Source organism: Equus caballus, chromosome 4 (assembly GCF_041296265.1).
Source record: "Equus caballus isolate H_3958 breed thoroughbred chromosome 4, TB-T2T, whole genome shotgun sequence".
NCBI classification, from domain to species: domain Eukaryota; kingdom Metazoa; phylum Chordata; class Mammalia; order Perissodactyla; family Equidae; genus Equus; species Equus caballus.
Genome location: NC_091687.1, coordinates 81,472,883 through 81,499,339, shown reverse-complemented (window position 1 = coordinate 81,499,339; position 26,457 = coordinate 81,472,883). Strand labels below are relative to the sequence as shown.

The 26,457-nt window shown below is 35.8% G+C and overlaps 1 protein-coding gene across 4 annotated transcripts; it reads right to left on the bottom strand.

The window, feature by feature from the left end:
• Window positions 1-511: 511 nt before the first annotated feature.
• Window positions 512-26,036, bottom strand: ING3 (inhibitor of growth family member 3). Of its 4 annotated transcripts, XM_070264954.1 has the most exons (13): window positions 25,798-25,943; window positions 25,485-25,556; window positions 24,221-24,338; window positions 22,983-23,083; window positions 21,429-21,494; window positions 12,977-13,073; window positions 11,108-11,179; window positions 10,148-10,267; window positions 9,710-9,867; window positions 8,926-9,119; window positions 7,405-7,597; window positions 4,518-4,556; window positions 512-2,964 (listed from the first exon to the last, which is right to left on the bottom strand). In XM_070264954.1, exons 4-13 carry the CDS (start codon window positions 23,076-23,078, stop codon window positions 2,848-2,850), a joined length of 1,152 nt encoding a protein of 383 aa, XP_070121055.1. In that variant the 5' UTR covers window positions 23,079-23,083; window positions 24,221-24,338; window positions 25,485-25,556; window positions 25,798-25,943; the 3' UTR covers window positions 512-2,847. The 4 variants fall into 4 exon arrangements, 3 of the variants coding, with proteins under 3 accessions (XP_070121055.1, XP_001502102.1, XP_005609386.1); XM_001502052.6 differs by lacking the exon at window positions 24,221-24,338 and having other exon boundaries at window positions 25,798-26,036; XR_011437972.1 differs by lacking the exons at window positions 12,977-13,073; window positions 24,221-24,338 and having other exon boundaries at window positions 25,798-26,001.
• Window positions 26,037-26,457: the final 421 nt, after the last annotated feature.

Here is a 26,457-nt window from a genome sequence, read left to right as displayed (position 1 = left end):
CTCATCTGTCTTTAGCAATCAGCTCACCTGACACCTCCCACGTTACGTCTCCCAGTGTTCCCAGAGTGTCGTGCATCCACCTATTACACCATTTATTAAAATATGGCAACTATTTGTTAACATGTTTGTCCTTTCCACTTCCCCCACCAAGACAAACACACATACAAATGCTAAAAATAAATGTTTTTTAGGGTATTCTTTTTCTCTTAAAATCCATCTGTTGAAAGATTTCTTTTTAAACATGTGAGAGTTGAGGGAAAACATTGCAATGGTTATACATTCAAAATGTATCTTATCCCTTCCAATCCAAGTATATAAGACATTTATTTTTCTAAGATTAAAATAATTAATTAGATCAAGAAGACCATTTCTGAGGTCTAAGGACAAAGGTCACTATCAGTGCATGGTTAAAAATCTAAAATGCATGGAATTTGCTTTAAAGGAGAAAAGAGCAAAAAAATGAAGTGGCCTTAAAAAGAATGATTGTATGTTTATCAAACACTCAGCTTCCTTTAGGCATTTAATTAAGCCATTTATTGCTTCAAATGTGTCACCATGAACATTTTAATATACACTCCACAGCAGTAAGGCCTCAGTTTTCACCACCTATAAATTGTGAACCCACATTTGGATCTTTTGTGCCCACAACTGTTAAACGAGTTTTGTACAACAGATTTTGAATGTGTATTTTATAATACCAAAAATGCTCATTATACCCCTTGGTGTAAGTGTCACAAAGAATATTAATAGTTGGCCACATTTTTTTTTCTGATGAGGTAGTTCCATGTTTGACCCATTATATATCTCTCTCTTTTTCAGATATTAACAAATTTCATCTATTACTAAATAATTGCACAAAATTTTGATTTACTTCTTTATACATGCTTCATAAAATATTCAATGTCTGAGTTTAAAATTTGTCAAAATGTCTTCTAAGTGATTTGGTAAGCAGTGGAATTTCACACACTGAAAGGGGCTGTAGCAGCTGGAAATAAGGATGTTCCTGACTCTAATAAGGGAATTTCTCTTAAAATAAGGCTGTACATAAGGCTTTTTCCTTTGACCAATTCCTATAAAATGAATGAGTTTGGAAAAGTCATAGTATATAATTAGAAGATTAAACAGTACCACCACTGAGCATCTCCAGGCAACATGCTAATAAGCTAACTGAATACTACGTTATATACTATTTCTTTAAGGTTTATAAAATCTCCATGAAAATACCGAGTATCATGAAATCATGGGCTGTCTAGTTAGAAAATCAGACGGTAGCAGCTCAGAATTCTGGAATTGCGAAGCTAGAAGAGACCTTTGAAATCCCCTATCTAATCCATACTCTTCGGGGAGCATTGCATAGATTTTACAGTTTTCTGAATAAGTTCTAAGAGGCTCATAGTGGTTTTGATTAAAGCAGAAATCTGATGGACCCAGTAAGTTTCAATACAAAAGAAATATGACATAGTAAGTATTTTAAGGATTTTTCTACTGACCAGACTTGATATTATACCTTAAATAAAACCTCTACTACACAAAATTTATAATTTAAATAGCACCTATAGAATAAAACCTTAGGAGTGCTTCACAGACACCCTGCAGCCAGCATCACCCTGGTTTAACAAAGCCCAGAGTAACTCAAATTTGAATTACCTGTCCTACCAGCATGTGGTAGCATCAAAACTAGAACTGAATTTTAAGCTCCAGTCCAGGGGATCTCTTTACTCAAGTCGGCATCACTGCCTCAAGTCAAAACATCTTTAACCAGTATTTTCGTTCTATCTGCTGTAATTAGACTTTCTTCATGTCCCTTAGACTGAAAGAAAAGCCAGAGAGATGTCCTAGAAAAATAAATTTGCATTTCAAATTTACATTAAAAATGTCTTTCCCTTATTTTCACATCACAAATTTCAAGCATTCGTAAAGAAATCACAGATGACACAGCATTCCGTGTCTTGGGCCTCTGTCCTTTTCAGATTATGAAAATTGGCAGTTAATTGGAATTTAGAAATTTTCATTATTAAGTGGGTAAAGTATAAATACAAGTAATTTTTTAAAAACTTTATTTTAACACCTAATACAATTCCAATTTTAAGGATTACTCGCACAAAAAAATAAACACATTTGGTATAAAAATGTATCACTTTAACATCCTTTCCCCTTCGGCCCCTCCCCCTCCCACCCTCGTGAGCTGCACTATCTGGATGCAGAAACATATAAAGACTAATGGCACAGATTCGTTTTCACCTACAGGAGTTTCTGTTTATGTACCCAGGTACTCTAGAGGACACCAGCCCACTCTATCACATGAACCATTTCTTTCAGCCTGCTGAATTCAGTTTCACAAAGAAACAAAGCTTATTATAAAGGCATTTAAAAAACCATTATCTTCGATTCTTTTTAGAAGCACTGACTTTTTTTTCAACCATTTATATACAGTGTTACGTAACAGCTCTGGAGTACAGTACATGCAGCAGAACATACCTGTCGAATATAAAATACTTTGCTTAAAATCTTCATCGTTGGAATTCTTTGAAGTCTAAATTATAGAATGCCCATTACTTTGAGAAAATGGTTGAGGAGTACAAATGTCTGCATATGTTGGCCACTGAAAGAATCCAAGGCTAACTGGAATAATATTCATAGCACACCAGGGGTGCATAAATAATTTACTTACATTATTAAAATACAACCCTAAAATTCAAGTTCAAGATCTTATAGGATTGTCTATGTAAATCCTTTAAGTGGTTGCCTGGAAATGCATTGTTTCTTCTTTCTCTTTTCTTCTTTTTTAAAGTCCTATATAAAATGTTTAGTTGAAGTTTTTTTCTTCCTCAAATGAAATGACCACCTTTATTTGTGCCGACTGCCTCTTCTCTTCATCGCGGCAGTGCACTGTGGACAGTACCACTTTCCTTTCGGTGCTTCCGTCAATCCAACACATCCATAATGGAACCATTCTATAGGGCACTAGAAAGCAAAATGGAAGAAATAGCTTTTAGTATCTCCAAAGATTAGGAAGTATATTAAAATATACCCAGTAGACTGAATATTAATAATTAGATTCATGGAAATAGAATTTTTAGATCTAAGAGCTGATTTACAGGTCATTTAGTCCAACCGATGAGTTTCAGGGATGAGGCAATTGGAGGCACACAGACACTATGCATCTTTTTTAACTCTGAGGTTCATGTAATCTGCTCTCACAATCCGAAATAATGAAGTAAAATTCAGTAACTTTCATTAAGCTGGAGAGTAAGTTGACACCAGCTTTCAAGGATAAGAAGTGAGATGGGTCTCTCACATAGAAGGGAAGTATATTTTAAAGATTTTATTTAATATTCAGCCTTATTCATTCCCTCATAAAGTGGAATACGTTGGCTGTAATTAAAGATATAAAGGGACACCCTGGGTTTCCTTTCTGGGTGTCTCTCTTCCTAGATATGTAGAGAAAAGTATTCCACTCTGCAACAAATTAAGCTGTTCTACACCTCTACAGAAAATCTTAGCACTCAGAGGAGCACAACTGGGAATGAGAGGGATTAGAGAGTATGACAGGGTATTCACAGAAGTCTCAAGCATCATTTTCACTAACTGCCCCAGAAGACAGTTTCCAGTGGTGTTCTTGAAATGGCTGGGCACTACTGTTTTGCAATAACCACAAACAGCCCACAAGCGATTCTGGAGAGGGAAGTGGAAGAGACGTCTTTCTCCATCTATGGGACTCTGTCAGCTCAAGGGAAAGTACAAATTGTAATGCACCAAGCCAACTCTTCTCAATCTTCAGATTGTTTCAAAAATTTAAATCTCTCAGTATTAACCTTAGGATTCTGAGTACTTCCTAAAGAACTCAGGGCTCTATTACTGCTCTGGAGTAAAAGACAGACAACAGGGGGTGGAGCTATATGAAAGCAAGGAGGGAGTGAAAACGACTGGACAAAAATATTCTCAACATTCACTAAAAACAGATTCTAGCCAAAATTAAGCTTCATAAAACAGAAATAGGAATTAATTTCTTTCAAATCTCCTTTATTTTTTCTATCAGAAGTGGCTCTTATCAGCAGACCGCTGTAGAGTACAGCAGGAAATACTACACTGACGGGAGGAAAAGAATCTCACAGTAGATGTTCAACATTCCCACCCTTCACCTGAGCATCATTATTCCTGAAAGAATGTATTGTTTTAAAGTTCCAATTCTTCATTGTGATAAGTGAACTGGACTCTAGTAAACACAAGACTCTTTAGCAAAGCAGGAAGAGGGTATTTTTAATTTTCATACAACGTAACACCTTTTGAGAAATATAATCTGCACTCAAAACCATAAAATTAGCTTTAAAAGTTAAAATAGGGAACACAAAGAACACTACCCTATTTTGGAGAGGAATATTCTAGCATTAATATAACATAATCAACATAACTGTATACATATTTTCTTAGACTGAGAGACAGTGAATAAGAAAAATATTCAAGTAATAATAATGTCTGATTTTTTTCATTCCTAAATAGAAAAACTTAATACTCACATCTTGGTTATCACAGCCCACCATCTCACCATAGGATACCTAGTTAAAAGAAAATTAAATATTTTTATTATGACATATAACAAGCATCTAAAATCCAAATTAATTGTTTATGATACTGTTAGAAAATAAAGGAAAATACATTGAATATACAATTGCATTAAGAAACAGGGTATATAGTTTTATAAACTTTATAGTTTTCTTCTAAAAGACTTTTTTGGGCAGGGGCGCAGCAGGAGACACACAGAAACTGTGTGCTCTTTGAAAGTCTGAAAGAACTGGCCCTGTAAACCCCCTCACAGAGGCACCTTGGTGGGTGGTTCCTTTTGTAAAAATTTTAAGTTTCTTTCTTGGTTATTTTCCTACTTAAAGTTTTTACTTTTTCTTGGGTCCTGTTAGGTCATTTATATTTTTGCAGTCAATAGTCCATTTCGTTGAAACTTCTAAGTTTATTACCTATTTATTATATGTCCTTTCTCATTTTTCTTTTTGCTGTTTACCACCAGAAATTTGTACCACAACTTGCAATTTTTTAATTCATTTAAGTTCTCAAGGGCCTGAATAATTTTTCAGACAGGTTAACCAGATGGCATATTTTCTGATTCTCTGCATGAGTAAAAACATCTGTATATAGTTCTATGCATTTGAAATACAACTTTAATGGGTAATAACTTTTGGGGGAAACTCAGATTTCTTCCTCAAAGCTCTACAGACACATTCCATCAACTTCTAGTTTTTAGTGTTATAGTGGGGAAATCTTGGGTGAATCTGATTTTGCTCTTTTGTGGGTAATCTACTTTTATTGTCAGGATATTCTCTTCTTAATCATTGATATTAAAAAAGGTTTATCAGGTGACAGTAGAACAACTAGTAGACTCTTAAATGGCAAATTCAGTTTTTCTTTTTAAAGATTTTATTTTTCCTTTTTCTCCCCAAAGCCCCCTGGTACACAGTTGGGTATTTTCAGTTGTGGGTCCTTCCAGTTTCAGCATGTGGGACACCACCTCAGCATGGCCTGATGAGCAGTGCCATGTCTGCGCCCAGGATTCGAACCGGCAAAACCCCAGGCCGCTGAAGCAGAGCACACGAACTTAACCACTCGGCCACGGGGCCAGCCCCATTAAATGGCAAATTCTTAAAAATTAGATTGGCAATTCACACCACTAAGCACAATAAATGACAGACAGATTAGAGATTTAAATGTGAAGAAACTGAAGCATATCAAGAGCTAGACAAAATCATGTAAAAATTAGAAGAAACAGAATACACGCTTATGAGAGGAAAAGGGGAAGAGGCCTTCCTAAGCATTCAATCCATGGCTGACTTCACAAAGAAAAACACCGACAGTCACTACTACATAAAATTGGAATTTCAGCATTAAAAAAAACTAAACCAAGCAAAATATTTATAAGGTACATGACATAAATGATAGGAAAATCAGCCAACATCATTAACAGTCAATTCATAAAAGATACCAAAATGGCCAAACAGGTCCAGTATCAGTACTAGTGCAAATGGTCCAGTATCAGTACTAGTGCAAATGGTCCAGTATCAGTACTAGTTTTGATACAAAACTATCAAACTGGTACATAGTTTTTGTTTGTTTGTTTTTTCTTTCTGCTGAGGAAGATTCGCCCTGAGCTAACATCTGTTGCCAATCTTCCTCTATTTTCTATGTGGGTTGCAGCCACAGCATAGCCACTGATGAGTGGTATAGGTCCACGCCCAGGAACTGAACCCAGGCCACCAGAGCGGAGACCATTGAACTTAACCACTAGGCCATGGGGCTAGCCCCATGGTACATAGCTTTGAAGAGAGAATAATATCCAGCGTTGGACAGGGTTTAGAAAACAGGTACGCTCATCAATTTTTGGTAATAAATTTTAGAAGATAATTTAGTAGCCTTTACCAGTATTTACAACCTAATTTTATTTCTAAAGGAATATCCTAAAAATTAGATGTATGAAATAGATTACATAAAAAAATGCTTATCATAATGTTATCTGTAATTTCAAAACATGAAAACCCCTAAAATAATCTATAGTTAAATATTGGTGAAATAAATTACAGTACATAGTATAACAGATTAACTGTGAGAAGCAAAAAATGACCTTAAAGAAAAATCATGTTCGGTGTACATGATTTAGTGAAAAAAGCCAGTTATATAAAAGAATACACCATGACTCCAACTGTCAAATTCATATACACACACACGCACACGGTGTACATATGTGTGTGCATATGTGCTTTGGACTGAATATTAGTGTCCCTCTCCCAAATTCATTTGTTAAAGTCCTAACCCCCAATGTGACTGCATTTGGAGCCAGCACCTGTGAGGGGGTGACAGAGGTTAATGAGCCCATAAAGATGGAGTCCTAATCCTACAGGGCCGGTGCCCTTAAAAGAGGAGGAAGAGATCGCAGAGCTCTCTCTCCACCATGTGAGTACACAGCAAAAAGGCAGCTAACTGCAAGCCAGGAAGAGAGCCCTCACCAGGAACAGAATCAGTCAGCACATTCATCCTGGACTACCCAACCTCCAGAACTGTGAGAAAATAAATTTCTGTTGTTTAAACCACCCAGTCTGTGATATTTTGTTATGGCAGCCTGAGCTGACTAACACAATATGAACGTGGGGTGTGCAGTAGTGGCACACCAAAATGTTTAACTGCAGGTTATACCTGAGGGCTGATAGTATGGGTGACCTCATGTTTCTTTATACTCTTTATATTTATAGTAAACGTGTCATTTTTATAAGAATCAGGAGAAGATATACCAAAAAGCAAGGGTATTTTTAAGTGGAGCAAAAAGAGCACTTAAAAAAATGAAATAGTTCTCTTTTTCCCAGTTTATTCAGATTATGCTTTTATAGACATATCCCAGACTCTTACCTGATTACAAATGCAATACCGTGGTTCATTTGGGTCATAGGTCCAATCAACTTGACTGTTTGAATCAGATTCTGGTACTACTGTTGTTTGTTGAGAAATTTCTTGTACAACAGTTGATGATGAAGAACACGACGATAAGGAGGAGGAGGAGGAGGAAGACGATGATTGCTGGCTTGAAGACTTGTTGTTGTTTCTGAAATGACAGTACCAGTTTTATTGCTTAGCATCCAGAAGAAGCTACCTGAGAACACCTCCTGAATAAGTGGTAAGAAATGAAATGACATCAAATGTATAAAGTAATGTTTAACACTAAGTTGAAGAAATCAGATAAACAGATTTGAAAACACAATTGTTTAGAGCAACAAAGAGTAACATTTTTCATAATGGTTTTTGTTTGAGATTTTTTGTTTTCTGCAGAATAAAGGTGTTTAAAGAAAATTCTTTCAAAATATTTCAAGATTTTTAAAATAATTTTCTAATCATAAGGTAAGTAGACACAACTTACCCTGACATAAATTACAGGTAGTACTTTTAAGAATTAATATTAGTCATGGCTACCTTACAGACATTCTGTATATTTTCAAGCAAAGTGAATACCCTTCATCAAAATCTAAAACACAAATACACACAAGCATTTGGTGAAAATTATCATGACCATCAAGCGACATGTGAACACTTACCTATGTAGGACAGGAAACAGAGTGTTAAAATTCACAATTTTAAAATACACTAATGAATTTTTAAAATACAGAAATTTATCATCAGCAGTTACAATAAATTTGAGTCATTAAGATGAATTAAGTTTTAAGATATTTAGCACTTTTGTGGTAACTTTACACTGATCATTCTTTTAGGGATTTACTTAGAGAAAATACAATACATTAAAAAATAAATTATAATACAATTACTAGGTAATTAATTCTTTTGGCCTAGCATTTGAGCTTTCATTATGTATAAACACCTAGCAGATGCAGATATCTGGGAGACATGGTGCCAAATGCTGTTAAGTTTCCATTTTTAAAGTTCATAAAATCATCCTAAAAGTGTCATATTCAAAATTTCCATAATTTCAATTTTTGGGACATGAGACCATTAAGACAACTTGCTCTTAATCAAAATGAAGAATCTTATTTTAAAAAAATTCCCAGGATGTAATTTGTATTTTATGCATTAATTTACCTTGAAATACATGACTTATAAATATATGGGTTATAAGTGAAAAAAGTTCCATAAAATGGCTTATTGCAATGAACAAAAGAAAGTAAACAGAAGCAATTTATTAACAAATCTAATTTAATCTAAGTTAAAAAATCTTTAAAAGTGTAAAGACTCTTAACACTTTTTAAAGACTTTACCCCTTCAAAGAATAGCAGTGTGAATGAAAATGTCACGTCTTTGCACCTGCCCCAAAGTTCACCCTGATCGATTATAAGCTGCTTTTGTTTAATATACGGAAGCCCAGCTGGATGCCAAGTAGACCATACTCAGTAAGGTGCAGGCTACTGTAACAATGAGACTCACTTGCTCTTTCTCCCGCTCCGTGAGTCGGCTGCTGACGAACTGGCATTCTGTGTTAACGTAGTCATGAGTGCTGAAGATGATGAATAGCCAGCTGTTTCCCTGGGCATTGAAAATTCTTTTCCCAGCTGAAAGTCATTATTCTTAAATGCTTCATAACTGGCTTTTAAACTTGATGTTCTTCGTCCCTCTTTCATCTTAAACAGACATTCATTGATACTATTAATATACATCAATATATAGAGATTTTCAAGTCTTACTAGTTACAGCATTATTTTGATTTATCCAATATTATTTTATTTAAACTATTATTTTCATCATTGTAATTGAAGCTATAAAGATTTAAAACCAGGTTTTACACACTTATGAAGGAACTATAGGATGGGCAACTTAATTTGGAATATAGATAAAGTGTACAGAAGTGAACAAACTCAAGGCAACCTGAGTTCTGAGGTTACAGAGACTGCTCTGGACGGGTGGAGAGGATGAAGTATTGTCTCAGCAGGTACTAGGGCTTTTGGTCAAGTACAGGGGCATCATAAGCAATTATCACAAGAAGGGATTCGCAGGCCACTTATGAATTTATTTTTTACGTTTCATTGTCAATCAGGTAATTTCTGCATATTCATTTCATTAAATAAAATGTTGGGTATCATAAAACTGTGATTTAAAAACGAAACTTTGTATGTAAGAAAATTCTTTTGTTCAAATCTAATTGTTTCTATTAGAGTTGGCCAATGATTTAGACAAAATGTAACATTCTATTTCCAAAACTTTTCCTTTTTACCTGAGCTGTCGCTTGAACTGCTTGAGCTGCTGCCATGGTAATTGCCCCTGCACCAGTTCCTGAAGATAATGAGCCAATATTATAGGATGCCAGAGGTTGGGACGAATTCACATTGTAAGCATTGTTGGAAGAGGCCGTGGAATTATTATTTCGACAACCTGTGTAGAATTAAAGAAGAAATAAAAATGGTTGGAAAGAACATAATGTCAGTGAGTTTAAAATACCTTATTTCCCAACCCAAGTATAATCATGAAATTTAAATTTTCATTATCACTATAAAATTTTCATGTCATGTTTTTCATTTTTCTTCTTCCTCCATACATAGACTTTAACCAGAAAAAGAATTTGTATGATTCATTAATCCTGAATGCTTTCATTTCCCCTCATTTTAACACAGACAGAAGAAGCAAGCAGTCATATTTAAGATACTAAACTTACCTAGTGTATTCTCCTTTGAGGCGTCTGACGTAAGGGTAGACAGAAGAGCTTCAGATTTAAACTTCTTTTCAGGGATATGATCTGTTGTCGTATGGTGAGATGTTGGATTATATTTCCTTTCTGAATATAAATAAAGAATTCACGTATTTTTAAACTTCAGAGACCTACAGACAAGGCATAATACTTCCATCCAGTTATAAACCAGTATAGTTATGATCTGAGTTCCTCATGGCATACAGAACATTATGTTTTCTTAGAAGACAGGACAAAAAGAACTCTGTGTCACTTGTTTTTTAGGAGCAGACTGCTTAGACATTTAAAAAAAACTTCAGGAGCAAGTACTGAAAATAACCCATGATGCACTATGGTTTCAAATATAATACAAGCGGAATTCTGTTTTCAAAACATAATCTACAATTGAGAATAGTTTTCAATCAAAAATTCTTTCATATCCAATTGATTTGTCAAAATATGCACCAATACAGTCATCTAGCAAGCCAGCCATCTGACTAGGGATTCACTTACTCAATAACTCACCAATCATTTGAAACTTTATTATATGCCAAACAGTTGTCTAAGCACTGGAGAAGTAGATAAAAAAAGACAAAGAGTTCACCATCAAGTAGTTGACTATTTGGCTTGGTTATAACACTCTCTAGAGAGAATCACTTATCTGTGTGTATGGAATAAATGTTGCTATTAGTACCATACATTCTTCCCCTATGCATTCCAGGGAAAACAGACTAATCCCAAATCAAATATGCTTCTCCCAGATGAAGAAGATAAGCCTGCCAGTAATTGCAATAAAAAGTATATCTCACAAAATGAAAGCAAGGGAAGGATATTTGCTTCTCAATGTGTAAAGCAATGTGTTGTGTAAGGCTAATAAAAGAGAATATATAGTTAATACAATAAGTTTTAACTGTATTTAAAGTTTTAGCTGCACTAAACCAAACTTACTTTCCACTGGAGTATGTGAGTGAGCATGGTGATTGTTCACTGGCTGTGAAGGAGTATCTAATTCCAAAGATCCTAAAACAGAGAGGCACAGAGATACACCACCATTAAAAGTCACCACAGAAACTTACATGTCAACCAACTATGGGCACTGTGTACCCTCACCCAGCAGAGGACTGGCAAGTTCTGATGCATATGCCTGTATCATTTTAGCCAGACATGTTAGAGGGTTCACTGCCAACTGCACCCTGAGCCAATTTCATCCTTTCTCTAAACAGTAAGTAATCCATTTCTCAATATTCACCTTAAGTACAAAAGGGCTGAAGGTATGCTAATGTCTAATTAGGGAATTCATGCCAGTGGGTACCACGTAAGTGGATGAACGGATATTTTAACTCCATTACTGATAAGATCTCAAAAACTCAACCTACTTTTGCTGAGTTAGAACCTTTTAATGGGAGATCCTAAAGTATTAGGTGATGGGACATTACTACATGAAAGAAAATTCTCTAGTCATTAAAATGACATAGGATAGTAAAGACTTCCTAAAAGAAGGCAGGGATTTTGCTTGTGAAAAGTGAGAAATAGAACCTCTACCATGAAACTTTAAAATACTTTTAAAGAAATTTTATGGGTTTATCTTGATCCCTTGAGATGAAATTATGGCAGGGCCCAGGGTAGAGCAGTTTTTATAACTTGATCCGATTTAGGTTCATATGTCTGTGTCCTTACAGAGGATGCTTCATTAACCTTCCTGCAGTACTGAATAGGCATGAATTGTTACAGTTATTATCAGCATTTCAAAAAAATCAAAGCAGCTATAGAATATTTTATTTTGTCTCAAAATACTTATTATTCTCAAATAGGGTTCCCCCAGAATAGAAGTATAACAAATAAATTAAATGATCATCTAAAGTGCTGGATATACTTTTGAATACAAAAATGCAACTATGGATACCAAGATAGATTTGTCCCCGGTTGCTTCTCTAGTTGACTTCTAGTGAGTACATAAACAGAGATACATAACCTAACACACTCTATAGAAACCCTTCCTCTGTGTGTAGAAATAGGTACATGTTCTTGCTGTTTAAATGCACCAAGCGAAAAAAAACATGTTGGAACCTTTAATTAAATTTGAGGAGAAATCAGCCATAATACTGATTTGGTTCAACTATCGTTGAGTGAGTGCCTACTCTGGGCTTAGCACGACACTATCTACTTTTATGGACATAACCTATTTAGGTTGGAAGAGATGCTAAATGGGTTAAAGAAACAGAGCTCATATCTCCATTTTGGGAAGTCTCCTGAGTTAAATCCACGAAGTGATAAGGATAAATTATAGCAGGATATCAAATCAAGGCTTGCAAAGAAATATTAGAATGGCTCCTTGCTGATAAGGGAAAGCTTAAGAAACACTTCTTTGAGAAAGAGAGGATGAGCTGTGGAACCAATGAAAATCTTTCTTAGGAATACAGTTGAGGAAAAGCCTTGAGGCAGCTCTTAAGAAGAATAAATAACCTTCCACAAAGCTTCAGTGTGTAAATAGACAGGGCAAAGTCAATATCTTTAATGACAGATGGTTAGCTTGTTTCTAGATAGTTGTATTTCTTTAAATCTTTGTTCTTATCATTAACCTTACTAGCACATAGGCATATTTAATAATGGAATGACTTAATATGCTATTTTCATAAAGAGTAAGTGGAATGTCTTGCATTATCTCTCTTAGTTCCAATTGCTGGGGTCCAAGCTATCCAACCCAGTCACCACCATCCACCTAGTACAGCATCTGAGAATTCTCCGTGGGACAAGTGTCTCCTCAGTGTTTGCATATGTACTGTCCAACATTGATGGAAAACTGTAAATTTTACTTACGCCTCTCTAATATTTCTGTAATTCCAGCATTATCAGCTTCCAGCTCCATTTTAAACTTAGCCAGTTCCTGATCCAGCTTTCTCAAGTGTCGATCTACCTGTTTCAAAGAAGATCAAAGATAACCACCAAAATTTGGGACACTATTAAAGTGTCAGTTTAACGAGGAAACCTAAATCTTTGTTTCTTTTAGTGAAACTTCTTTGTATCCTCGAGCAAGTCAATTAACCTACACCTCAGGTTTTTAATCTATCAAATGAGGGTGCTAGGTTAAATAATCTCCCAAGTCACCTTTAACAAATTTTAAGTTTTAAGAAACCAGAATCACAATTTGTTAGGAGATGTCCGGAAGAAGTGAGATATGAAAACTAAAGCAAAACTGACGTGAGGGATTTGAGGTGGGGAGGGGGTGCAGCAGGGCTGGGAACTTTTCATAGTGCGGGATTACTTTCAGCCTAATCTCCTCCTACTTATAACAAGGCCAGCCACACTGCCATACCGTAATAAGTGTTATTTAGAATGAGGAGTGAAAGATCTTCAGTCCACAAACAAAGAGGCTACTATAGTCTATACATACATTTCTCTAAGGCAGGAAAGTGGACCATTATACTTGTAAACATTTATGTAAACGGTTGAAACAAAAGGGGTTTTTAGCCAGAAAACTCCATTCCCTAAAGAGCCTAGTTAAAATGTTTTATCGTAACACTACTGCCCTTGTAAAGATGGCAAAAAATTTTTTTGTCATTCACCTAGACATCTTTTGACTGCTTTCAGAAAATTACAGGACACCTCAAACTAGCAATGAGTCTTAATGTATTTTCTAAGGTTAATATTAAAGATTTGTTCAATACTTTTTCTAATTTGCTACTTTGAAGTAAAACCAAAAAACACGAAATCTTTGAAAAATATTCATGATATATTATCGACAGCAGCTCTTTTCAAACTCTGGTTTCCCAGTGGATCACTGTTATAATTAAGAGTAACTTTCTTACAAATATCAAAATGTTTATCATACAGCATGAGGGTAAAAAAATTAAATAAGACTTTCAATTAAATAATGTGTATCTAAAATAAAGGAGAAGGGGAGAAAAGTAGCCAAAGCCAATTTGTGTGTGTTAGATGCCAGGTAATGTACTTGGTGCCTTAGATCGTCTATCTTTTCTAGCCCTCACTCTGATCTTTTGAGATAGGTTATTACTGTCTCTATTTCATAAGTGAAATTACAGAAATGAGATTTAACACTGATATATTTGTAATAAACTGTGCTTATCATTTGTACCTAACATTGCCCTCTGAACTTCTGTAATTGTTTTTAACTCAGAGAAATATAATTTAAATAAAAAAAAAGGAATATTGTCTTATGATTTGTATTTTGTATATTAACAGCAACCACTGGGGTGTTTGTGATTTTTCAATAAGTTAAAGCCCAATTTTCCCTCCATCTTCACACACAAGTTATTTGTCAAAGCTTGGCAGAAGGTGTAATTACAAATTTAAAATCCTATAAGGTTACACATTGTGGACACTGGCTCCTATTCAAAGAACCTGCAGGTAATTGAGCATCCTTTAATGGAACCTCCCTTCCAATAATAAAGTGTGAACACAGACCTCAGTTATTCAAGAATCTCTTACATTGTCAAAATTTAATCTCAAGGGAAATCAGAAAAAATACTCCTTTTTAACTTCCAAAACAATTTAATGCAATGAAAATCCTCCACATCACCTTTCTTGTCTACAATTATATTACTAATAAATATTGAGTTCCTATTATGTGCTTGGGGCTGGGTTAAATGGAAGATACACAAAGAATGAGAGAGAATCCTCACCTTCATAGGAATTAGAATTTAACTGAAAAATCAAGATTTATATAAGATGTTTAACATAACGAAGCTTTAAAACAATATATACCCTAGATGTAACACATGAGCAACAGCTGAAAAGGGTCAGAAGTGGCACAGAAAGAAAAAGTATAACACTGGGCTGTGGCAGACACAAAGGAGGCATGATTGAGTTAAAGGGTGAAGAATGGATTGTCTTCAAATAGACGGAAAGAAGGAGTAATAATTTAAAAACATAGAATCAGGAAGACAAACAGCATTCTCAGAGAAAAAGAAAGCAAAGTATGGTGAGGCCTGTTTTAGGTACATATAATATAGACAGGAAGAGTGTTAGAATCTCTGTTGGGGGGGGTTAGGGGTGAGATGAAGACACCAGACACCTTCCCCTAATTCACTCCACCCCTGCATTTCAGAATTGCTTCACTGCAGTAAAGATAGTACTGATAAGGTTTATCACACATGAGAGCACAGAAAATAATGATGGAGTTTCCAATGCTAGATAGCTCGGAAAAAGCAATGGGTCCCAAAGAATTAATAACTCTAAAACCCAAATACATAATTAAAATACACAAAGACAGAAAAGTCTTAATCACATTGTGGTGGGAAGCTTTGTAACAGAACTTCCAATCATTTCCACTTTCTGGTATGTAAAAAGGATTATGAACTGATCAATATTATAAGCAATTATTAGGCAATGAGAATTGTTTTTCTTAGATTCACTACTGCTTTACTAAGTCAAATTAGAAGCTGGAAAGTAAGTTGACCACAAGATTTAACTTAAGCTATGAAGCGACAGGATACTTAAACAGTATTAAACAGCCATAGCAAGAACTGAATTGACCTTGACCGAAACCTATCGAGTGCATTTCCTCTACCCACTTGATTTTGAATAGGTAAAGCACTTATTCTAGCTGATCACCACAATGGCCCCACAGGTATCACGCAAAGCAAAAACCTAAATTACCCCACCCCTCCACAAACAACCTACTCATTACAAGTGATTTATAGTAGTAAAGAGGGTACTGATCCAATTGAGATTTTCCATTAACCATCAATTCCTAAGACAAGGCTGACCACAGAGTCTAATTGATTTGTTCCCCAATTAATGTCAGTAAATGCCAGCCACAAGTTTTTTTATTATCCCACAACCCCAAATCATAATTGCTTTAAGTTTAAATCTATTATCTTTTTTCTGACCTCCTTAGACACAAAAGAAATTCTGTAAACATTATTTGTTAACAAATTCATGATCATAAAAATATTTAAGGGGCCAGCCTGGTGGCACAGCAGTTAAGTGCACACGTTTGGCGTCTGGGAGTTCACTGGTTCAGATCCTGGGTGCGGACATGGCACCGCATGGCAAGCCACACTGTGGCAGGCGTCCCACATATAAAGCAGAGGAAGAGGGGCACGGATGTTAGCTCAGGGCCAGTCTTCCTCAGAAAAAAGAGGAGGACTGGCAGATGTTAGCTCAGGGCTAATCTTCCTCGGGGAAAAAAAAAAAATTTAAGTCATACCTGACCCCTCTGCATGAAACAAACAAAAAATCCTCATCCTTTCACATTTTTGCATAGTTGTAATCCTTTATTCTTTCCCTTTTGACTCTCCTAGTTTTCCCATATTCAAATTTTAAAATGTGTCACTAATAGACCCAAACTGAACTAAATATAGCTTTTTAAAAGTTCCTACATGATTTTATGGCTTCCAAGCCTGTCAAATTCTAAAATTTAGATGTCTAGCTTGCCCTTTCAGAATGAGCACTCAGTCTATCAGGTTCTAAGTTGAAATTCACAGCAATAAGAGATAAATTTCTATCTGTGAAAAGATCTGGTAATAGTGAATAAGGAGAATAAACTGGAGGAAGAAAAAAGAACCAGGATGGCAAATTATTTCTCTGATGACAAGTCATGAAAATGATTCTTCACATCTCTGAATTATATTTAAACTAGATGAAAATTTGATCCATCTTTAGGCTGAGTCAGATACTTGAGGCCTGAGCACATAAACTACATCTAATCATCTTTCCAAAAGACAATAAGGATAGGAGACAAATCAAAAGGTCAAACTCACATAATATATTTCCTTAATTAGAGTATCAGATAAAGATTCTCAAATTTATAGCTAAAATGCGGGCCTGAAATATAATCATCTCAGGAATAGGCTAGGATATAAAAAAGAAGGAAGTTCAAGGGGATTGAGCACTGTAAGAGACTGCTAAAATCATTCAAGCATTAACTAAAAGCACAACTTTTATCAGAGTATACATAAATCAACTTTATTAGGTATTGTAATCTAATATGGCCTTATGACAGTGACATCTGGCTGAGGAACACAAATAAATGTTTAATGACTATGAGTATCAGGATTCTAGAGGAAATTATTTTAATAGGATAAATTTTTTCTTTCAGTCAAATTTCACTAAAACAGCTACTGAAATAAATCGTCAGTTTATTCTACTGAACTAATTCTACAGATTTCTGCCCTTGTGGATATTTAGGCAATCTGGTACAGTGAGGTACAGTGCTGGTCATAGGAATAGAAAGTTTACTACTGACTTCAAAATATTTTAATGAAAAATAATACAACGAAATACCATGCGGTATAAAACACTGAGGGGAGAAATCAAACACAATTATATACAAAATTATTGTATATTACAATCTGTAAAAATAATACACACTCACTTGAAATTAGCATAGTAATATGTTTAAGCAAAGGCACACATACAACTTCCTCTAAGGTATATTTCACTGCCCTGCTTAAAATCCTTCACTGGCCTCCCACTACTTTTAGGATCAAACTCACACTACTCCATTGGCTTATAAGGCCCTGTATGTGCGTGCCTGCTGCTGTCTGCCTCCTCTCACACCACTCTCCTCCTCTCACAACGCATCAACCACAATGGCTTCTTTTCTGGTTCAACCTGTGAAGCCCTTTTCCACCTTAGATTTTGCAGTTGGTACATCATCTGTCTGAAATGTTCCTCCTTAAGCTCTTTACCTGGCTGGCTCTTTCTCATTTTCCAAGTACCCCCTCAAATGTCATCTCTTAGACTACACTCATCCTGACTATACTCTTAACAGCCTCCCCTAGTTATGCGTTCTTTTCCCTTCTCTCTGCAACGTTTATTTCCTTCATAGCACTTATCAAAATCTAAAATAATCTTTAATAGTTTGCCTGTATTCATTACCTGTCCGTGTCATTACTGGCCATCCAGCACCAGTGACTGCTCAGAGTTGATCTATAAATATTTACTGAATGGATCAAAGTTATACTCTCCCAATATGTAGAATTATATAAACAGAAGATCGGGCAAATGATCTATGAATAAAAATTACTGTAGTTTTATACTTATACTATGTCCCATCCACTCACCTCTGAAGCATGCAGCATTCTAATGTTAATTCTAATGTTAAATGTTACAGGAAATTAATTGTTGTTTAATATTTATAAAGACTTTCAGTCAGATGTTTACTGTTGATATTTCAGGGAGCATAACTAATTTGAGACAGTAAATCCATTTAGTGACCTCCCTACTGAACAAGTCAATAATTCCCTTATGTTCGATTGCAATTACTTGTATAAAGTGTTTGACACCACAAGCTGCTCTGGCAATATGGTGCCACACACCAACCAAGCACAAGGAGGGTGCGTAATTGTCTTTAACATTTGAATAATTATTTATTCATGATAAGTGATGTTAGTGAAAGAAGTAAAGGGAGAGGCTAAGAGTTAAGTTTTAATACACTGAGTTCCAGGGCCTAGGAATTCTCTGATAAGACAAATAGACTCAGAGAAGTCTGAGCTTGAGGAATAATTATTATATAATCATTAAAGCTAAAAATACACACAGAAAAATACTGGAGGAATGTTTTTCAACTTGGGTGGTGTGTGTGGGGATGAGGGAGGTAAAACTGGCATTTGATAGAACAGTTTTTCACCATGTGGTATTTGGTCTTACTGCCTCTGGAGCTGGGGTAGAAAATGGGAAGAGAGTTACCTCTATGTGAGACCCACTTGAATAGGGTAAGAAACAATGTAGGTCAAGGACAGAAGCCTGAGGAACAGTAGCCATTATGAGCAATATCCAAAAAGGAGATTGAGAACGTCCACAAAGGTGAAAGGATAATACAGGTGATTAACATTAAGTCCCAAAGAAGATAGATTTTTATATTAAGAATATTATGGTCACCTGAAATAGCAGTGGAGTATTAAAAAGGGAAGGAAGCGGAGGAGGAGGGGAGAAGAAAAACACAACAAAGAGAAGGAGAGGGGAAGAGAAAGGAGGGAAGGGAAGGGAAAAGAGAGGAAAAGAGTAAAGAAAAAACAAAAGGCAGTTCTAGAAACAGAGGGAATGGGAAAAAACAGGTTTAACTTGGTAGAGCTGAAAGGGAAGCAATGGCTTCAGGAAAGTAGAAAATTCCAGTTAGAGAAATAAGATGGAGTGAGTCTTTAAAGGAGTGAGGGCCTACTACCTGCCAAGCTAAGAGCACTGTGTGCATACATAGGCAGATCTACACATATACATCTATCTCTTTCTATATAGGTGTGTGTGTGTGGCTATAAATAGAGAGAGAGATTCAAATTCCCCTTAAGGCACAAATTAATACTTTTTTTTACAGATAAGAAAACAGGTTGTGGGATTAAATAACTTTTCCAAAGTTCTGCTGTTCGTGAAGTGGCTGAACTCACATCTGTATGGATCCATTATGGACACCTGCTTTTCATTACATTTATTACATTTTATTAAATTTATTACATCACCTTTTACTACTTTACTCTCCAGCCTAAGTAATCTATCTTCCTCAAAGAATTTACTAATTTTTATTTTCATTCTATGTTTATCCATTATCTCTGAGTGAAATGTTTTTCCCTCAATACAACACCTAATCCAGGCCCCTGAGCCTCTCAATAAATTCTGTACAAATGCATACACACCCTCTAAGAAATCAACATTAACTCTGCGGGATTTAGTTTGGTCTTTCACCAGATATCCCTTAATATTCAGCTGCATTAATCTTTATTTGTTACATGTTTCTGTATAGCCTCTTCACTTTACTCTGTGGGCATGTCCTCCCAACTAGTTTGCAGACACCTAGAGGACAGAAGCCATACACAGTATTTAGTTTTTATTCCTCCATTATACACAGGTAAAACTCCATCATACCAAGCACAGAGTGGATGAACAGTGTGGTTCATAAATAACAGATGGATACACACACCACGCACACATACTTAAAAAGCATATATTTACGTTAGATATATTTTTTCTAAATGCATGAAGTATTTTTAATAAAGGTGTAAAAAGCAGTAAAGTAAAAAAATATAAACAAAAGATCAGAACCAAGAGCTATATGATTTAAAAAGCAAGTAGTTTCTCAATAAAGATTGATACATACAGTCATTAAATATACAGAAGAACGTTATTAAACAAATTAGTCTTGGATTCAAATATAAACGTCTTTTTCCACGTTTATACACATAACTCCAGACCAAAACAATTAAGAACTTTTTGGTTGTTTTCATTGCACAGTAAATCAAGATATAGCACACTTTAGGCAATATCTTTTATGAAATTGTTTTTAGAATAACTCTACGAACAAAAAAGCCTAGGCTATTATAGCCATTAAAATATTTTCACCATATAAAAAGAATTAAACTTTTTCTATGGCATTAAATAACAAATGTTTTCTAGTTTAGTATAGCACTTATACTGCATACCATATGTGGTATGTACCTTTGATCTTTGTCTTGCTCGCCAATGACACTTATATTTGCACGCACTTGTGCAGTAATAAAATTGTATCCAGACAAGACTATAAAAATAAGATATGAAATCTATATGCAAAAGGAAACCAAAAGTGAGCATTTGTTTTCAGCTTTAACTTGCTTTGAGACAAAACCAAAATGAGTATTTCTTAAAGTATGTATTTTAGAATATGCTTTACATAAAAAAGAGCACCATAAGTATACCAGTTTGAGAAATACTGTGTAAATCTGTCTTCTTGGTGATTTCAATCTTTAAGAAGTGCTACTATGACAAGAACCGTTTTTTAAAGTTTATTTAATCTAGTGCTTCCCAGACATCTTTGCCACTGGAGCCAGTTGTTGCACGCTATCTATTGATATCATTTAATAGATAGTTGAGTACTATCTATTAACACTGATTCAAATGAGTCTCCTCTTCTTTTTAATCAGACTACCAAGAACTCTGGTCAACACAGGACTCTTATGTGCATTTTACCACAGAAACAATCTCAGGATGACTTAGGCAAGCAAAGACACTACCTCAAGAAGATAAGGATTAGTAAAATAAACTTAAACACCTATTCTTGTCAAAAAAAAAAAAAAAGCCTAACATCAACTACAATCTTATAGCAATGCAGATTTGGCTAAAATGTAAGGTTCTTGACCTATTAACTAACACTGTGGACTCTCTCTGACTCTCTTCCGCAACGAAACTAAACAATAGACACAGAACTCTCAAATTAAATGGGATAAAGAGAGCAACACCTCAGTTTTAGTCTGTTATTCCTACTACATTTAAGCCAACAAAATTTAAAACATAATCCATAAGTCAAGTACTTATGGCATAACATGCACATTAGTTTACTTACCAAGTCATATATCTGGTTTGCCAACTGCACCTTCTCATCTGCATCTTCCAAAGCTTTATAGTAATCCTGAAGAAAAACATTTGCATTTCAAGAATAAATTAATAATTTAAAAATATGTGTATCCAGGACATATAACTGCATTTTCATCATCATACCTTGTTGTCACTGTCAGTCATCCCACATCAGCAATAAAAACCCAGTAAGGGATAGGGTGGGGATGGGGTAGATTAGAAATTAAGGACAACAGCCAAGAATTAAAGGAAGACATTCAGAATTCCTAGAAAAGATATAAATAAAAATAAACACCATTCCAAATCTAGCCTCCATATGAGTAAAAGTTACGTGAGCTAATGAATAGCTCTTTTCTTTAAAAAAAAAAGACATCAATTAAGATTCATCTAATTTCTAAAGAACATTCACACTCTCCATTTTTAAAAATTTTTTACAGAAGTACAACTATTGAAAGGATTCTGACATGCACGTCCCTATTTTCCAATTGTTTTATAACTCTCACTTTAAGTTAGGTATCAATTCATACAACTCAACCTAGACTTTAGATTTCTGCTCAGTATAAAGCAAATTATTTTTTTTAAAAAAAAGGATTCTATGAATTTCCAAGAAGTACCAGACTTTTCAGGGTATATCCAAGCTGCACTACATCAAACACTTAATTGGTTAAAGCACTGATGAATGACTTTGGGATGTATACATGTGTTGCCTACCCTCACACACCTGGGCCTCCTCCAGGTATCCTCCAAGCCAGAACCAATTTTATTAGAGATTTTGAAATTTTTTTCTCCTAAAAGAAATAATGTTCCCCCCCATGTGGTAAAATAAATAACACAACTACTCTTAAATTGATAGTTTTCAAATTTCTTTCTCAGTTGATCCTTGAACAATTCTGTGAAGGCTGTGAGTGGGGGAGCCATTATTACTCACAGATATAAAACTAACAAAACCTCAAAGAATTCTGTATTTTTAGGCTCATTTCATGTACAAATTTGGAGTTTTAAACTAAAAGACTTTTTAAGGTTTCTTTCAACTCTGAAGATTCTGTTCTTCTGTCATTACACCAACTTAGGTACCTAGCAATATGTAAAATATATAAAAAATACATAAAAAATATTTTTATATATTTATGTTATTAAAATATATATTTAAATAAAAATATATATTAAAAAAAGCCTCAAGGTCTGCTTATTTTCACCCCAGTTTGTGGCCAAAATCAGAGGACAGTATATCTCTAGACAAGGCAACTTTAATTACCCATAACTAGAATAAAACAAATTAAAAGAAAAAATGTACGTTTTTAATGGTTCTGTAACTCTCTAATAAAAGTCATTATTATTGAAACAATGTTTTAAATTACCAAAATGTTTTAGTGATTAAAATTCCTATACCTGGAGCTCTAAAATGCAATGAATTATTTAAATCCTAAAGAGTCATTGATAACTTTCCCTCATGTTGATACCCAGAAAACTATTTAATTTGAAAATTATCTTTCTCAGAGGGCCCCCGTATTTACTGATAAATGATCCAGAATGGTGAACATACTTTTTTGATGGATGCCATTTGTTCTTCTCTCCATTCTGGTTTATTTTTCTTTGCATTCATAAAGAATTCACTGACTCTCTGTTCTAGTTGATCCATTGCATCTACAACATAATAAAAACATTTCATATTTAGATAGTCAAATTCATACACTGAACATAAATGCTTTGATTTAGGAAAAGGAAAAACATCTGACAATATAGTCTTTGACTTGAGGAATAACTTAAATACGTCATGCTTTAATTATGTAAATATATGAGGCCCTAATTGCCTTAGCAAAAAAGGCTGCAATTTCCCCTACTGACAGTTTATTTGTGTTGTTGTCACTTCAAAATTCCTTCCAATGGTCAAAGTAGTCAACAATATAGATAGGTTCTATATCATGGTTTTTGAATAGCATAAGCCTTGGGGTCAAAAGCTAATGGTATTAAGTCAGCCAAGTGTGCCAAAACAATTTCCTATTGAAAGTACCACTAGAGAATCCTCACATTTCTTTTAATATGAAAAACTGATAAAAACATTTTAACTTCTTGCTTTATGGCATTAAGCATCCCCATCATCACGTATCATGACTGAAGGTAGTAGGTACAATCATTTATTCATTTAATACATTATATTATTTATTCTAGATAAACTTTTCCTGAAGTGGGCCAAGAATAGTTACCTCATTCCATGTTTGCTAAAAAATGCAACTTTAAAATTTATATGATCAAGTCCACATTAGATGAGATTTTAAAATTTATAATGATAAAGTATAAAATAACAGCTACCTCTTGTTGAATGTGTATTTTGTATCAAGTACTATGTGTTCTAATTTATATGTGTTATTTTTAATCCTCAAATGATTCTCATTTCACAGACAATAAAAATCCCTCAGAAGTGGGAACGTAATAAAGGGCAATAGGAAGTTAGTGAAGCCCTAAAATGAACTCATATCTATCTAACATCAAAATTCATGCTTATCCTGTAGAAAACACTACTTTAGCATGTCAATTACATTAAAGTTAAAATGAATTTTGTGAGCAAGCTAGAGAAACACATGATTCAGACTTCCAGACTACAATCCACGGAATAGAAGGGGGTGGCGAAGGAGGGGCTTCCACCACACACCACCTTGTATTATGCGCCACATGAAATGGACAGGAGGCTGAGAAAAGCACAAGCACGAATAAGGGGTCTGGAAGTGTGTGTGGTGGGGGGGCCAGAGAGGCCAGGGGGTAGGAAGGACGGTTCTTATCTACCTTAAGACTCCTACACTCTGGAATGTTTGGTTCTCTCATCTCTTTCCATGATAGTCCTTTCCTCTCCATCACACATCCAAACCCAGATCTTCCTTCACTGCTACTTTTCTAAGAAAACCTGTCAGCACAAGAAACATTTTAGCTATGGCCTAAACATAGCTTGGATACATGGGATCAAGAAATATCATCTGTGGATAAACCCCATGAGGGTCAGCCATTAATATTATTTAATTAAGCAATACCTATATTTCTCCAAACAAAAGGAGTAACACAGCCAATAATATATACTTGATTACACACTTTAATTTTGTATCATAAATTTCATTTCACACTCTTAATTTTTAATATAGTATCTCTACAAGTTGGAAGAGCCATATTATATTCATTTCACAAAGGGAGAAGGTATGTGAGGTTCTTTCAGAGCACGATGGACATAAATTTGGTACTCAGCACCTTTTTCTTGTTTTGAAGTGCAGTTTTGCTGTAAGTATTTACCTTCTCATCTCCAAAGGTACTGATTTTTACCTTCTCTGAATCATAAACTCTTTAAGAAAACCACACAGAAAAAAATGATCACATAAACTAAATACTGCTCTACGAAAGAGCAAGGTTATTTTTGGGAAAAAGTCACTGGACTACAAAGCTATCACTGAGAGAAGAAAAGCCAAAATTTTTATTGCAGCAGACAAAAAGCTTTACGGTAAAATCTTATTTCCCTTACTCCTTTTGATTGAGAAAATACCACGCTGTTGACAATTGAGAATGTATTATATAAAGCGTAACTTTTCCAATCCGACATTCCAAGTTCACCAGGGTCTCTAAAGAACTACACACCACCTGTGCTTTTATGAGTTTTCTGCTCTTAAGTTTTGAATGGAATGAACTTTAACAAAAATATGAACGCTCAAATCTACGTTCTACACATAAAGTCTTAAGTCAAAGTCTTCTCAACATTGATGCCGATGTGCATTAAAACATACATCTACATTCTCCATGAAGGTATAGAAATTTTTATTGCACAGTCCTAAATTCGAGAAAGGAACACGTGTGCCCTAATGCTTCCTTCTCTTGTAAAAGCCAAAAGAAAACTAGCGAGGGAAGCCAGCAAGAACAGGCAAGACTCATCATCGCCAGTTCTTTTTGACAACTCCTTCTGCACTAGCCATTGAGCGGGACGACAGTCAAACAGCAGAGGCGCAGGCGTCGACGGCAAGGCAGGCTGGCACGGAGCGCGCGGCGAACAAGGGCACACGCGCTGACTTACTCTGCACCTGCAGGTCCATCTCGCGCATCTCCGTGAAGCGGTCCCGCAGGTCCATTGGAAGCTGCTCAATCACTGTCAAAGGGAGAGTCCGTCAGAGGGGCGGGGCCAACGGCGAACGGACGCGCCTACGTCGCTGCGTGCGTGCGTGCGTCGGGGGGGTCGAGGGAGACGGCGGCCCACAGCGAGGCTGCCAGTTACCGTGAGAAAGAAACATCCCCCGCCTCCCCCTCCCTCCCGCCATCCCGCCTGTCCGTCCACTCGCGCTCCCGCCCGTCGGTCCCACCGGCGGCCCCCGCCAGCGCCGCCCACTCACTTTCTAGATAGTCCTCTAGGTACAACATCGCGGCCCTTAGAGCTGGGGGAACGAGGGGGTCCAGGGGTTTATTTGTGTCACTCGCTGTCGCCGGAGTTTTGTCCCTTCCAATATGGCGCCTCCGCTAGCAGCACCCGCTCGGCTTCGGCGGAAAAAAAAAAAAAAAAAAGAAAAAAAAAACCACTTTGGCGCCTGACGGCGCTTGCCTCACTGCCGCCCGGAGCTGTCATTGGTTGGTTGGAGCAATGACGTAAGCCGACCGGAGGCCGCCCCCGCGCCTTTGTGGGAAATGTAGTTTTATTCCCTCCCCAGCCAGAATTAATACACTGGCCCGTCTCCACGTGGAAACTACAAAAACCAGGCCGCGTTGCGAACGGTACGCAACAGAATATGAAATACGGCGCCACTGTTTATTTGTTGATTTTTGCAGGGTGAGTGACGGGAGTTGTATGCGCCTGCGTAACACAACTAGGAACAACTTTTCACCTGTTCTTTTCTGGTGTGATTCCATGCCCTGGCGTTTGTGAGTCATGGATTTCAAACAATGCTAGGCAAATACCAAAGTTCTAACGCAAAGTTCGGGCCATTTGGATTGTTTAAGAAGGAACTCTGCTGGAATTTATCCTTAGTGTCTACTTCTAAAAATATAAATGGGACGTC